Genomic DNA, 15,000 nt, shown 5'->3' with positions numbered 1-15,000 from the left:
GCTTACCGGAAACATGTAATTGTTGCTGCAGCTGACTCTAATTTCACCTCGACTCAAACTGACTGATAATAACTGGAGACTCACAGATACGTAATTCATCAATTTCCTCACTAAATAAATAATCAAGAAAAATATATTCATCTCATTTGTTTAATTTGGTTCCTTTTCGCTACCTTTAGGACCTGTGTGAAAATCTGATGTTTCCGGTCACATTTATGCCGAAATATAGAAAACCCAAACTTCCAAACACAGAAAGTGAAGATGTAAAACTGTGTTTGCTGAAGGACTCACCTGGAAGCAGATATGCTGCAGGAGGATTTGCAGGAAAGGCAGCGTGAGCTCCTTCAGCTCATCCACCAGATGACTGGAATCACAAACACAGACATCAATTATCAATGAATATATCAAACACACCCTGCAGCCTCCTTGTCACGAACACAAACCATATGCTGGTTGACCGGAAAAACAGGAAGTGACGGGGTTTGTGAGAAATGTGGTGGTATCATGAGAATTAGACGACCCTGTTAAATGAGTTCATTCAGCCAACCAGCTGTAACAGACTTCACTTGGTTTTTGTGCATACAGTCTGCGTTGAATTAATGATTTAAAAAACATTTAAAGCTCTGATTTGTATAGCAGATGTTGCTTCTACTTTAAGTGCAATGGTTCTTTAAAAGTTCAGAAAAAACATTATAAACTGAAATACTTCCAGTTATGTCCGTGATGTGCAGCATTTTTTGTTTGTCACAGAAAGTCGTTACATAAGTCGTATCTGAGAAGAAAAAAAAAAAAGAAGCATTTTCTTTTCCTCAATTTGCAAATTTGGATAATTCCTGCAATTTTACTACTAAAAAAGAAAAATCACATAAAACTTTGAAAATTTATAAGAAGTCGCTGCAAACCAAAACCACATGATGTTGACATTGTGGTGGCTTTTATAATTTATAACACATTTCTACAGATTAGTACCATTTAATTATTTCCAGTGTATGTTTTAGATGAGATAAATCCAACTGCACTTCTCTGTACGACCAGCAGATGTCAGTGAATCAAACACATTGTGCTGAACAAGTGCACCACGGCTTAAATACTGCTAATAACCACTTATTTGATAAATTATGCAAATGTAACATGATAACACAATAAATTGCCTTTTTGTAGCTTCATTTTGAGTTTCGTAATCACTCAAGATTTTTTCCAGAAGCCAAATTTGAGGTCTTTTGCTGTGATTAATGTCCCAATCTTGTCCCTTTAAGCAGTAAAGAGTTTTTCCCTCTCTGAGCATTAAAAATGCCAAAAGATGTTAAAGCACCACATTTCAAAGTCCTGTATTAAACCACAATGAATTTAGCAGGTCGCCTCCAAAAGGTGAAAACAGTTTGATGGTTTTAGGACACATCATGCATCTCATGCTGAAACCTGTCGGCCAAACTGAGGAGAAGCTTTCATTCACTGCAGGTTGGTAAATCTTTTCACAGCCTGTGAACGTAACTGCAGATTTTAATTTCGAGGAGGAATTCTACACGTTGGTTTTACATTTCCTGCGAACACGTGTTTACCAGACAAACTGGAGGGCCCGGTCTCGGGTGGCGAGGACGGTCTGGCTCGGTACCAGGAGGACGGGCTTCCCTCGGTCGGCTTTACTCATCATCAGGATGACGTAGAGGAGCCTGTGGAACAAAGTCCTCAGGGACTGGACAGCACACACAACAGGTCCGGTTCACTGAAGCTCCTTTCACACCAGACAGGCAACAACCATCTGATGCTGCGTCCACACGTCAATCTCATGTCTGACTGAACGCCACGATCTTACTCTCCGGTACAGTAAGATGTTTTTACCATTCTTTTAAGTGCATCTCTTGTTCCACCCTTTAAGTAATAAACGTTGTTATTCTATTGGACTAAGAAGTTCAAATCAGTTGAACAAACTACAAACTAGTGTAAAGAGCTGATAATAAAGATGTCGGTCTGTCTACTTTCCACTTTAAAGAAAGCCCTCATTCAACTACAATAATGATCTGACCAACTTCTTTTTCCTAATTTTCTTTCAAAAGCTGCAGTTGATCCAAAATGCTGCTGAGCGAACTGACAGGGTTTAAGACGCGAGATCATAGTTCTCCTATTTGAGCTTCTCTTCATCAGCTTACTTCTTTCTGGTCTCCGTGTTTTGGTGAGCAGAGCAGCTGGAGGCCATAGAAGGACATCTCAGGAACGCTCCTCAGCTCGCAGACATCTCTGAGCACAAATGAGACGACTGTCAGCTTCTCTGAACTGCATTCATGTGTCGGCATGGTGGAGAGAGAAGTAGGAATACTCACCGAACAGCAGCGAAGTTGATCTCTCCAGTGACCGGCTCGAAGTACAGCAGCTTACTGAAGACCTGCAGAGGGAAGAGAAGGAGGTCACCGGCTGCCACACGAAGACACGTTGTTCCCTGCAGTCGTTACCAACCTGCATGCAGTGGCTGCTGCTCTGCACCCGCTCTTTGAGGGGAAACATTTGCACCAGTCTGAGGAGGCTTTGAACCAGGAGAGCAACAGCATCTCGGATCTTCATCAAGTCCTGGCCAGAGAAATGAAGCTCCTCTTCCTCCTCCTCCTCGTCCACTTCCATCTGAGGATTTAACAGACGGGCACCGTCATTTGCACCAAAGCTCATTTTAACAAACACATGATTCTGGACATCTTTATCTGTGTCAAATGTAAATAAAATCAAAATGTAATGATTTGCAAATCTCATAAACCCACATTTAATTAAAAATAGACTAAAGACAGCATATCAGATGTTGAAATGGAGAAACCTCTTTGAGACGTGTTGCTGCCATCAAATTCAAAATAGGCAGATATTTTTCATAAAACAATTAAATTTCTCCATTTCAACATTTGATATGTTGTCTTTGGTCTATTTGCAATTAAATGTGTTTATGAGATTTGCAAAAAATGTCCCAGTGTCACTACTTTTTAGAAACAGGGTTGTAGATATATCCTGCAGCTCACCACAGGTCGTGTGAAACATCTCAGCATCCTTTAAAAATCAACCTCCAGAGATGAGATCTCTGCGGTTCAGAGTTGATCAGTCATCCTGACTTTTTATTCTTCAAATATGCGCGATTGATCAAAAGTTCCAGAAATAACTAGTTTGAAAATTCCACCTCACCGGAGCATTGTTGGAAACTTATCAAGTCATCCAGACATTTCAGTGTGAACGCCACAAAGTCGGCTGGATGTGAAGTGATGGCGTGTCCTACTGTCGCTGTGGGGGGGAGTGTCGTACCTCTGGAGTGTCTCTGCGCTGCAGTTTGGAGCGTTTGCCTTCAGACTGAGAGCTCTTCAGGCCGTCCTTCTTGCGCCTCTTTCCGGCATCCTGAGGCCAGCAGTGAGAGCTCAGGTCTGAACACGTGTCCAATAGAACCTCATGGAAAGCCTTGTTGGCGATGCTTCCTGGGAGTAACGCAACAATCAGAAAAATCATCTGAGAAGAACTGCACGCACACAGAAAACTCACAACTCTCTCATATATAAACACACTTTACATTTCACAGCATGCTACAGCACTCAGTAAGCAACCACCACTTTACATCCCATCATCAAGAGACAGCTCTCACCCTGGGCAACAAGATCAGCAGGAAATACTACACATTTTATTCACATGGAACTGTAGACAGAATAAATAAAGTAGGAGTGTATCTCTGGCCTCAGGTGTGTGTGTGTGTGTGTGTGTGTGTGTGTGTGTGTGTGTGTGTGTGTGTGTGTGTGTGTGTGTGTGTGTGTGTGTGTGTGTGTGTGTGTGTGTGTGTGTGTGTGTGTGTGTGTGTGTGTGTGTGTGTGTGCGTGCATGCGTGTGTGCGTGCGTGTGTGTCACGCTGTAAGAAATTAAGATCAAATCAAATTTATTGTAGTTAAGCACACTTGGTTTGGTAACAGAAATATGAACCACACCTATAAAACCACAGACATTAACACAGACACATTTTGGGATTATATGTAAAAAAGTATATTTTAAATAAATAAACTGTAAATACATGATATATGAAGATTCATGATTCACACACAAGCAGTCCAGTGAAAATTCAAGCTGTTCATGATCTTCTCAACGTGATGAAATTTGTCAGGTGTGTCTGTCTCACCTGGGATGGTGAGCAGCAGCAAGTAGAGCGCTGCGGCGTCCAGCCCGCACACCCTCTGCTGGACGTCGGCTCCTTTGGCTTTTCCCGTCAGGACAAAGAAGGACAGCACGGCCACCAGAGACTTGACAGACATCCCGTTCTCACGCAGAATCGCCCAGACACTCTGCAATGCATCATGGGAGACAAACAGCTGCTACTAGACACGCAGCAGACTCTTGGAAATTCGGTAATAGTTTGATTGCAAGTGCAATAAAAGATTAGGACAATAAAAAGTGATTGAGGCCTTCTTAGGCAGAACAAGGAGAGGAGATGAATTTAAAACATTTACTTAGTCTGGTATGTTATATATTCAAACACAGATGAGTTTTAACCACGTCTTCATCACCATGGAAACAGTGAAAACAGACTGTTTACGCCTTCTACTCTTTAGTGACAGTGATTACATACTAATATGAAAAATGAAATAACTATTATTTTGACATGTAATGTTATGAAGTACTGACAACACTGCAGTCATATTACTCATAGAAGTAGAGTCCTCTCATCGGGAGGTACAACTGGTTATTAAAACCTATTCCCTCAGTGACACTTGAATATATTGGGGCATCATATTTAAAAACAAAGCTTCTGATGGAGTGTTTCATAACTTCTACTAAGAGACACAAAGATCAGTTTTACCTGTGAAGCTGCATCGCTGCCTGCAGCGTGTTGCGTGTCGGCAGCGTGTGCCAGTAAACACTGGTACAGCTTCCTGAAGGCCTTGTCTTTACTGGCTGCTACTTCTTCTTCCTCCAGGGGTCTCCTCTCAGTGAACTCTAAGTCCCACACGGCGTCCACCCAGGCTGGAAATCACAAGAGTTATCACATCACCTGAAGTCACACAGTCAGCTGGTAAACACCTGAGGACGAAGAGTCTTCATCGTCAGCTGGTAAACACCTGAGGACAAAGAGTCTGCATCGCCTCCATGTGAGGATGTATCTTCATACACACAAGTTTATGTGTATTGAATATTTCAACAACAAGGCAATTCAAAGTGCTTCACATAAAACCATTAAGAGCATCAAACAGAAAAGTCTGCGCACACACACACACACACACACACACACACACACACACACACACACACACACACACACACACACACACACAGGAGGACTGTCTGTTAATCCAAGCTGCGCTGAATATAACGAATATATAATGAATATATAATGATTATATAATGAATATATAATGATTACATAATGATTATATATAATGACTATATAATGAATATATAATGATTATATATAATGACTATATAATGAATATATATAATCATTATATAATGAATATATAATGAATATACAATGATTATATATAATGATTATATATAATGAATATATAATGATTACATAATGATTATATATAATGACTATATAATGAATATATAATGATTATATATAATGAATATATAATGATTATATATAATGAATATATAATGATTGTATAATGAATATATAATGATTATATAATGAATATATAATGATTATATAATGAGTATATAATGATTATATATAATGAATACATATAATGAATATATAATGATTATATAATGACTATATAATGATTATATATAATGAATATATAATGATTATATATAATGATTATATTTAATGATATATATAATGATTATATAATGAATATATATAATGACTATATAATGAATATATATATATATATAATATATATATGAATATATATATATATATAATGAATATATATATATAATATATATAATGAATATATAATATATATATATATATAATGATTATATATAATGAATATATATATATATAATGAATATATAATGAGTATATATAATGAATATATATATATATAATAATGAATATATATATAATGAATATATATATATATATATATATATATATATATATAATGAATATATAATGATTTTATATATAATGAATATATAAGTCAGTTTACCGAACACAACTGGAATGATGACAGACGTCGACGACGAAAAACTTAAACTCCCATTTATGAACCGGTTTCGCCTCGTTTAACGTCGAGTGTCGGTAACAAACGGAAGAACCGAACCGAACCGAGGTGAGTTTGAGCTGTTGGCTTTGTTCTTCCAGGACAGCGGACATCGCAGCCGGGAAATAGACGTTAGCGACAACTTTGATTAAAAAACACCGTCAAACATCTGACTTTACTCCGTCCTCGAAATCATTATAATGAAAGCGTACAAGGTTCACAAAACACTCTGTTTTACCTTCAGAAACTTGATTCAACTTCAGAAAGTGCAGCGCAGACGTCAGCTCCATCTTGTTTGTTTTGAATCAGCCCGCCCGAAACTGTACTTCTACACATGCGCAGTGAGCACTCTTCAACTCTCTCTCTGCTCTCAGTACCGCCATCTTTTGGCCTGGAGTATGAACTGTTGCTTTTTGAAGGCAATGAAAAGGTTTAAAACGTCTTCCTCTTTCCTCCACGAGTTTAAAGGTGCTTTTCAACCTGGAACATGGAGCTTCCCACAACTTGAACCATATGAAAACTTGTGAGGAAATAAGGTGCATGTTTCTGCTTTTGTTTGTCTCTGTGTTTTAAAAACGGCGGATAGGACCAGAGTCAGTTATGGGTCAGCAGGCTCCAACAAGAGGCCTGCAGAGGCACTCATGCAATACATCCTGTATTTTAAATTGGGGAACTCTAAATACCTCATTATTACATATTAGCTCAGACTCACTGTCACCCCTGATGTACAAAGAGGTATTAAAAATGGGATTGAATTCTTACAAATTACACCTTTAAATGTCAGTCAGTTAATGTACTGTGCTCGTTGTAATGTTGTGTTTGTAAATGAAGTAACAAACTGGTTTAGTTTATCCAGAGCAGGAAGGATTTGAAATATTTTAATATGTTTTCATTTTATGTCTGTTTAGAAAAGACTCAGAGTTAAATTAAGTCGTTTTTAACACTTTTTCAGGGTTTGTGAAGCTCCACTCTCTCCAGAGTTAAATGAACCCATTCAACATTTGAAACATTTAACATGGAGTTAAAATACAGGTAAAGACACTAAAGACACAAATAACACATAACAATCTTGAAAGTGTTAGATTTTATTAAATCTAATTTTAGGAATATAGTTGCAGTAAACAAAATCATTTTTAAAAGTAACTTTTATTTTTGCCCTTTATCTTTTAAAGTCATTTATACAGTAGAAATAAAAGACTGGCAATTAAACTACATTGTGCAAACTTTGATGTGAAAAATTTTATGAGCTTTCAATATCAAACAGTTTATTACAGATAAGCTCAGACATATCTATCATAATAATAATAATATAATAATAATTATATCATAAACCTTTCTTCACTTTGTAAAGCTCTGAATGGTTGATGGTGTCAAATTCTCTCTGAAGAGTTTGTATGTCAATAAAAAAAATCTTCAACTGAAAGTATATTTATCTTATTTGACAAGTTTACCTGACATGAAACATTACACTAACAAAGTATTGAGAAAGTAGGAGAAATAAGAATGAAAAATAAACTTCTAGCAGAAGTAACATTAGATCCTTTATGGTCTCTAGAGGAAATACTTCTGTTGCCTGATTGACAAGTTTTATTCTCCTTATTGCATATTTGGAGTTGTAAACAAACATCTCTAATGGATAATGGATCATCAGTCTATCGCAGCAAAGCACAATCATGGTCAGTCCATCCGCTGATCAATAATCATCGGCAGCTTTGTCACCAGATGAAGGGAGTTCGCTGTTGGACAATCCAATTGGTCAGATGCTGCAAACTCCGCCCCTTTAACGTGAATGTAGAGGCGTGGAGGTGGAGGGAGAGGGAGAGAGGGGGAGGGAGATGGAGAGGGAGGTGGAGGTGGATGGGGAGGGAGAGGGAGAGGGAGGGGGAGGGAGAGAGAGGTGGAGGTGGATGGGGAGGTGGAGGGAGAGAGAGAGGGGGGGAGGGGAGGTGGATGGGGAGGGGGAGGGAAGGAGAGGGAGGGGGAGGGGGAGAGGGAGAGGGGGCAGGGGGAGGTGGAGGGAGAGGGGGATAGGGGTGGAGGGGGAGTGGAGAGGAGTGGAGAGGAGTGGAGGTGGAGGGAAGTGGAGGTGGAGGGGAGGGGGAGGGAGGGGGCAGGGGGAGGGGGAGGGGAGGGAGAGGGAGAGAGGGGGAGGGGGGAGAGAGGGGAGGAGGGGGTGGAGGGGGGGGAGGGGGGAGGTGGAGGTTTCCAGCTTCCCGCTCCTCCGTCAGCAGAGAACGTCCATCTCGGTCTCCTCCATGTTCTCCTTCATGTTCTCCTCCATGTTGTTCTCCAGGCTGTACGTGGCCCACTTGTTGAGCCGGCTGTACAGCGGAAGTCCGTTGTTCTCCCGGTACAGGTAAACCCCGGTGACCCGGTTCCAGTCGGTGCTGCAGATTGGACCGGCGCTGCGGTGCTCCATCAGCTGCTCCTTGTCCTCCTTCTCCAGAGCCACGAAGCCGAAGAAGCTCTTGACGTTGTCCGCGGCCAGGAGGCGGGCGTGCGCGTCTGCCGTGCGCTCGAACAGAACCTTCTCGTTGGAGCGGTACCGGGACCAGTAGTCCTCCTGCAGGTAGCCCAGTGGAGACGAGCAGCGCTTCATGCAGAGCATCAGGAACAAGGTCAGAGACAGTCCGGCCACCAGCAGCCAGCCAATCAGCTGCAGAGAACAAGAGGCGCGTCAGCAGCTCATCAGTGCACCTGCAGCCTGGCTGGTGTTTACATATGAATACGTGTATCCTCATAGGTCTCCATGGTAACGAGAAGCTTCCTTATAACCAGGTCACATAGCCTTACAGTGTTGAGGAGTCTGTAATAAGTTACAGGTGACAAGTTACCCTGTTAAAAAGTAATGTAACTATTTCATTACTTACTTTATTACTTGTTACAATTCATTTACTCTTTAATTACTTTTCAAACAAATGTTTACATTTAGTTTTTAGTTTTTTTCCCAGCCTTATTGTCCAGTTTTCAACCAGTCAGAGTAAAGCTGCCAAGAGAACTCAACAGGGATTACTGTCAAACCTTTATTCACAAGTTCTTCAGTAAACTTGAAATAAAATTGAAATATTTAGATTTGAAAGGAAACGACTGAAACTAATCAGTCATGTCGATAACAGCTGATCAATAAGTGACTGCAGGGAATGAAGAACGTTCCCAGAACCTCAAAGCAGGTCAACGTGCAGGTGGACGGTAGAACCATCACTATCTCTCTCTCTTATCTGATGACATGTTGAGGCTGTTTGGAGAAAAGCTCATTCATTTGATTGACAGATGAATTAGAACAAGTTTCAGTTTGAGCTCTTACAGCAGTATGAACGGAGTCTGTCCAGATCAATCATTAATATATTCTACATATCAGATTTTTACTGAAAACATTATTTTCAGATGTAATCACCAACATCTTGAAGTGTAACTATTGTGGTTTTCTCAGAAAGTGTAATAGATTACAGTTACTTTTGTTTTGTAATTTGATTACGTAACTCTTGTTACTTCCCAACACAGCGAATGACCCGTTCACTCGTACTGACTCATCACTCCACCTGCTCCACCCTCTCTGCATCACCTGACCTCCACATCCACCTGCTCCACCCCCGTGTCCCTCGTCACCACACAGACATGAAGCTGCTCTTTGGCTGTCACTCCAACGGGTGGAGCAGGATGAACCCATCTGGATTTTGCTTACTTAGTTTTCCTTTTTGGACGGAGGTGCAAAACACAAATACCGAAAGAAAAAACACAACAGCAAAAGTGTTTTTCTTGTGTTTTGCACCTCAGTGCCACCGTCCTTTAGTGCTGGAGTCTCACCCTGACTGAGCTTATCTCTGTATGCACAAATGTATGTAATTAATCCAAGTTACATAAATAATTAAAAGAAGATTTTGTTTGAATGGAACCTTCGGATTCAGTAAATCATGTAAATAATGAAGTTGACTAATGTAGATTAGGTTGATTAAAACATTACAGCCGAAGCCATTTAATTCATGATTGGAAAGTAAATAATTTACACTCAAAGCTCCTGATGCAGTTTATTTACCAACATCAGTTTATTTACCAACATCAGTTTATTTACTAACAACATCAGTGACGTTTGGAGCACATGGCTGTTGTTAATGAAGTTGCATCGGGAGCTTTAATTGTGAATCATTTACTTCTGTTCACTGTTCAACATGGTTCCAGCTCCTGATTTCAGTACAATGGATTCTTTGTTCACTTTGACATTTAATTCATGTCAGTTTTTGGCGTCTACGATGCAGGTTTCGGTATATATCATGAAACCACTTCCTCCATTGGGCAGCAGTTCTCGTAACACCAGGGGAAGAGTCATTTATAGAAACTGACAACACGCTGCACCATCGTGGTCTTGAAGGCGATGAGAGGAGCTGATCTGTTTGGCCATGATTGATGTAATTATCTATTCCTCCTACTTCACCACTTCAGCCGGTGAATGCAGTGTTTAATCTGAGATACCAGACAACAGTCCACACTGCAGCAAACATGACTTAGATTTGATTCACCACACTGATGGTTTCATTGCTGAGCGGACTGCGAGACAAAAACATCCCTGTGATATCCACTTAAAGCTCGTTCCACCATCTACAGAACTCACACCTCCGGACACGCCTGAAGTCAGAGATTAGAAGAAGAAACGAAGCATGAAGCACTCGACCACCTGAGATTCATATTTCAGTCGTCGATCAATTTCCGCCCAGAAGATCTGCAGCTCTGCTGGAACACTTTCCTTACAGGGGAATTTAGCCATGACCTCTGACCCCTGACCTGTGGGGAAGCCCTCCACTGCACCAGGGTCAACAAACTCACTGAGGGCACACGTGTACGCTTGGCCCTGCAGCAAGGAGATGACCGCCCACGTCAGCGGCGCCACCGCCGCCCGACCGATGACGTTTCCCAGCAGCGTGAAGGCGGCCGCTCCCGACAGTTTGCGGCAGGTCCGGAGCCGACACTCGGACACCAGGTCCCAGGCGCTCCGGTTCATCATCGCACCGACCAGGAACAGAGCCAGCGCCGGGACCCCGATGGCAGCCAGGCCGTAGCGGTAGTTCCTCCCGGAGGAGCACGGGCAGTGAAAGGCGAAGACGTTGTACGCCGTCTGGCCGGCCACGGTGCTCAGAGCTATCAGACCGTTGAAGATCATCACATCTTTACTCTTGAAGAAGAGGGACACAAACTTAAAGTTCTCTGTGACGAGTGCAGCTGCAGCCATTTTTACTGGAGGTCACCGAAGAGCTGAGTTTGGTTTCCAGGCTGCAGAGAGAGAAAGGAAATGAAGGAGTTTCAGAGCGTTTCTGTTCTGAACACGAGACTTTGATTGTCTGAAGTGTGAACGGCTGTTTGGGGCCGAGCGGCTTCAGTTTTGACTTTCACACATCAAACAGACAAAAAACAGAAACAGACACAGAACGAAGACTCAAGTTTTTAAAACTGGAACAAAGAGTCACAATTAAATACAGTCATGCAAACTCACTCTGCCAGCGTCCTGAGGCGGGACGTGACTCAGCGCTCAGACTCCGTTATTAACATCCAGCACCGGGACATCTCGGGGATCGTGAGTCCAAAACATAGAATCTCGTTTGTCAGACTGAGATCCTCTTTTTGCTCTCAGCTTTGAGTCGTGTGGTGATGACTCAGTCAGGAAGTGTTCTCCAGTGGAAACAAAGAAACATGTGGTCTGTGAGGGAAAACATGTGGCAGAGCACACAGCAGTATGGTAGTAAAGAGGGAGGAGCCTGAACAACCGGGACACGCCCAAACTGTTAGCCTGATAAACTGTTAGCTTAAAAATGTAAAGTGGACAAATAGTAAATAAATAATTATTATTATTTATTAATAAGAAATAATAAATGAAGTGGACAAATAATAAATACATAATTATTATTAATAATAATAAATAAATTATTATTAATAATAAACAAATGAAGTGGACAAATAATAAATACATAATTATTATTAATAATAAATGAAGTGGACAAATAATAAATAAATAGTCATAATTATTATTATTATTAATAATAATAAATACTAAATGAAGTGGACAAATAATAAATAAATTATTATTAATAATTATAATAATAAATGAAGTGGACAAATAATAAATAAATAATCATTATTAATAATAATAATAATATTAATAATAATAAATGAAGTGGACAAATAATAAATAAATAATAATAATGATTATTATTAATAATAATAAATAATAAATGAAGTGAACATTCATTTTGACCGATCACGAGCTGCACGTTGCGTCTTCTCTCCTAACGATCTCTCCTATGATGTCTTTACACATTAATATCTTGATCAATGTTATTTGTGCATTTGTGACTCATTACATGTGATAACATGTTTCCTACATGTTACAAGTATGTAGTATTACATGTCTAAAACTTTTGCCCTTATTTTCCCCGTCATGTGATGAACATGGGAGCTCCTGTGATTCTGCTGTGAAGGCAGATATTCTTCAACATGGAGGATTCGTCCTGCAGATCATTCAGCCTGGTGAGAAATGAATGAAGATCAATGAGAAAACACGGATCAGCTAACAGCAGCAGCAAAATGTGCAGAAAGAAGAAACTAGTTTCTTACACATCGAGTCAAAGAGTAAAAATATGTCATTTCTGATTCCAAAATGTAAAGTTTGACTTTTAAATATGCAGGAATATTTTGTCCTTTTAGGAGCAGCAGAGCTGTGAACACACGTGACCTCCATTAAATCTCCAGATGGAGTTTATCTGTGTTCACTGAAAACATCCAGCTGCTGCAGACCAGCTCAATGGAAAACAGAAACAAGAACCAAAAGAAGCTAAAACGCTCCACATAATCATGCTGTGTTGGTTTGGAGCTTTTTATTTTAATGGATTTTAAAACATACCTAAGAATACCTCATATAAAGATGGTCGATTTGTACATTGTTAACAGAAAGATTTATTAGAGCATCTTTAAAGCAAATGAAATACAAAGAAGTACAAGAAGAGAAGTTTGTCTGGTTCCAAATATCTATTTGCATGTTTCCATCTGCGTGAGTCCGTGTCAGGAACATGTATGTAAAGCAGTCCGGCCACAGACCAACATTCAAATGAGCTCAGGCAGGAGGAACTCTTTAAACTCTGTTTTACAGAAGGAAGAGAGACTTTAGTTAGAGCTGGAAACCACACACACACACACTACATTTATATATACACACACACACTACATTTATATACACACACACACACACACACACAAACATACATTTATATACACACACACACTACATTTATATACACACACACACACACTACATTTATATATACACACACACTACATTTATATATACACACACACACACTACATTTATATATACACACACACTACATTTATATATACACACACACACTACATTTATATATACACACACACACTACATTTATATACACACACACTACATATATATACACACACTACATTTATATATACACACACACACTACATTTATATATACACACACACACTACATTTATATATACACACACACACACTACATTTATATACACACACACTACATTTATATACACACACACTACATTTATATATACACACACACACTACATTTATATATACACACACACACACACTACATTTATATATACACACACACACTACATTTATATATACACACACACACTACATTTATATACACACACACACACACACACACACACACACACACACACACTACATTTATATACACACACACACTACATTTATATATACACACACACACTACACACACACACACACACACACTACATTTATATATACACACACACACTACATTTATATATACACACACACACTACATTTATATACACACACACTACATTTATATATACACACACTACATTTATATATACACACACACACTACATTTATATATACACACACACACTACATTTATATATACACACACACACACTTATATATACACACACACTACATTTATATATACACACACACTACATTTATATACACACAAACACACTACATTTATAATACACACACACACTACATTTATATACACACACACACACACACACACACACTACTTATATATACACACACACTACATTTATATATATACACACACACACTACTTATATATACACACACACACTACATTTATATATACACACACACACTACATTTATATATATACACACACACACTACTTATATATACACACACACACTACATTTATATATACACACACACACACACACACACACACACACACACACACACACACACACACACACACACACTACATTTCATTTAGCTGATGCTTTTATCCAAAGTGACTTACAACACACCGTTGGGAGCAATTTTCTTAGGGTTCAGTGTCTTGCTCAAGGACACTTAGGTATGTGGACAGGAGGAGCTGGGGATTGAACCACCAACCTTCTGATTAGTGTGCAACCCACTCTACTGTCTGAGCGGTTTGGAGCAGGAAGTGACCATATTTGGATGAGCTGGGGGAGGAGCCAGTGGAGGATCTGACCGATCTGATCGGAAACCTGACGATACTACGTCCCGCCCACCGATAGCTGTAACCTGACTGCACCACAGGCCTGTCAATCAAACAGACACGCCCCCAAAACAGGTCTTCTTGAATCTTCTTTTCTAATGAATGAGGGATTATTTTCAGATGGACCTCCAGAAAACTAATAAGAAGGAGTGACTTTAGCTAACAACACCGAGATAACTGATGGACACATTTTATTCACTTTGGATTTGATGAGAGAAGTTGAATGGGAGTCTATGGAGCCGGAGGCTTTTTGGAGCC

At 39.7% G+C, this 15,000-nt stretch overlaps 2 protein-coding genes across 2 annotated transcripts in view; both read right to left on the bottom strand.

Annotated features, from left to right (window-relative positions):
* Positions 1 to 6,454, bottom strand: part of ncapd3 (non-SMC condensin II complex, subunit D3) — a 29,379-nt gene extending 22,925 nt beyond the window's left edge. The window contains exons 1-9 of the mRNA XM_069722466.1: positions 6,403 to 6,454; positions 4,805 to 4,968; positions 4,127 to 4,289; positions 3,274 to 3,440; positions 2,452 to 2,613; positions 2,319 to 2,380; positions 2,148 to 2,235; positions 1,560 to 1,693; positions 292 to 364 (exon numbers count right to left, since the gene is read on the bottom strand). Coding sequence (XP_069578567.1) covers positions 292 to 364; positions 1,560 to 1,693; positions 2,148 to 2,235; positions 2,319 to 2,380; positions 2,452 to 2,613; positions 3,274 to 3,440; positions 4,127 to 4,289; positions 4,805 to 4,968; positions 6,403 to 6,454 — 1,065 coding nt within the window. The remainder of the gene's footprint in view (positions 1 to 291; positions 365 to 1,559; positions 1,694 to 2,147; positions 2,236 to 2,318; positions 2,381 to 2,451; positions 2,614 to 3,273; positions 3,441 to 4,126; positions 4,290 to 4,804; positions 4,969 to 6,402) is intronic.
* Positions 6,455 to 8,351: 1,897 nt separating this feature from the next.
* Positions 8,352 to 11,724, bottom strand: LOC138635121 (calcium homeostasis modulator protein 2-like). The gene is made up of 3 exons (XM_069722457.1): positions 11,647 to 11,724; positions 10,834 to 11,426; positions 8,352 to 8,820 (listed from the first exon to the last, which is right to left on the bottom strand). Exons 2-3 carry the CDS (start codon positions 11,383 to 11,385, stop codon positions 8,389 to 8,391), a joined length of 984 nt encoding a protein of 327 aa, XP_069578558.1. The 5' UTR covers positions 11,386 to 11,426; positions 11,647 to 11,724; the 3' UTR covers positions 8,352 to 8,388.
* Between the last annotated feature and the right edge of the window lie 3,276 nt (positions 11,725 to 15,000).

The sequence above is a fragment of the Brachyistius frenatus genome, unplaced genomic scaffold (assembly GCF_029030835.1).
Source record: "Brachyistius frenatus isolate BFR_SWC_R1_liver_20210118 unplaced genomic scaffold, ASM2903083v1 Contig_292, whole genome shotgun sequence".
In the NCBI taxonomy this organism is placed as follows: Eukaryota; Metazoa; Chordata; class Actinopteri; family Embiotocidae; genus Brachyistius; species Brachyistius frenatus.
Note: the sequence above shows the minus strand (reverse complement) of the source record. Positions and strands in the feature narration are given on the sequence as shown.

Excerpts from the sequence above, each read along its gene's own strand:
- LOC138635121 (XM_069722457.1), bottom strand. The coding sequence starts at position 11,385 with ATGGCTGCAGCTGCACTCGTCACAGAGAACTTTAAGTTTGTGTCCCTC. Across the intron at positions 8,821-10,833 it reads GACTGAAATATGAATCTCAG|CTGATTGGCTGGCTGCTGGT; the intron begins GTGGTCGAGTGC and ends TGTTCTCTGCAG.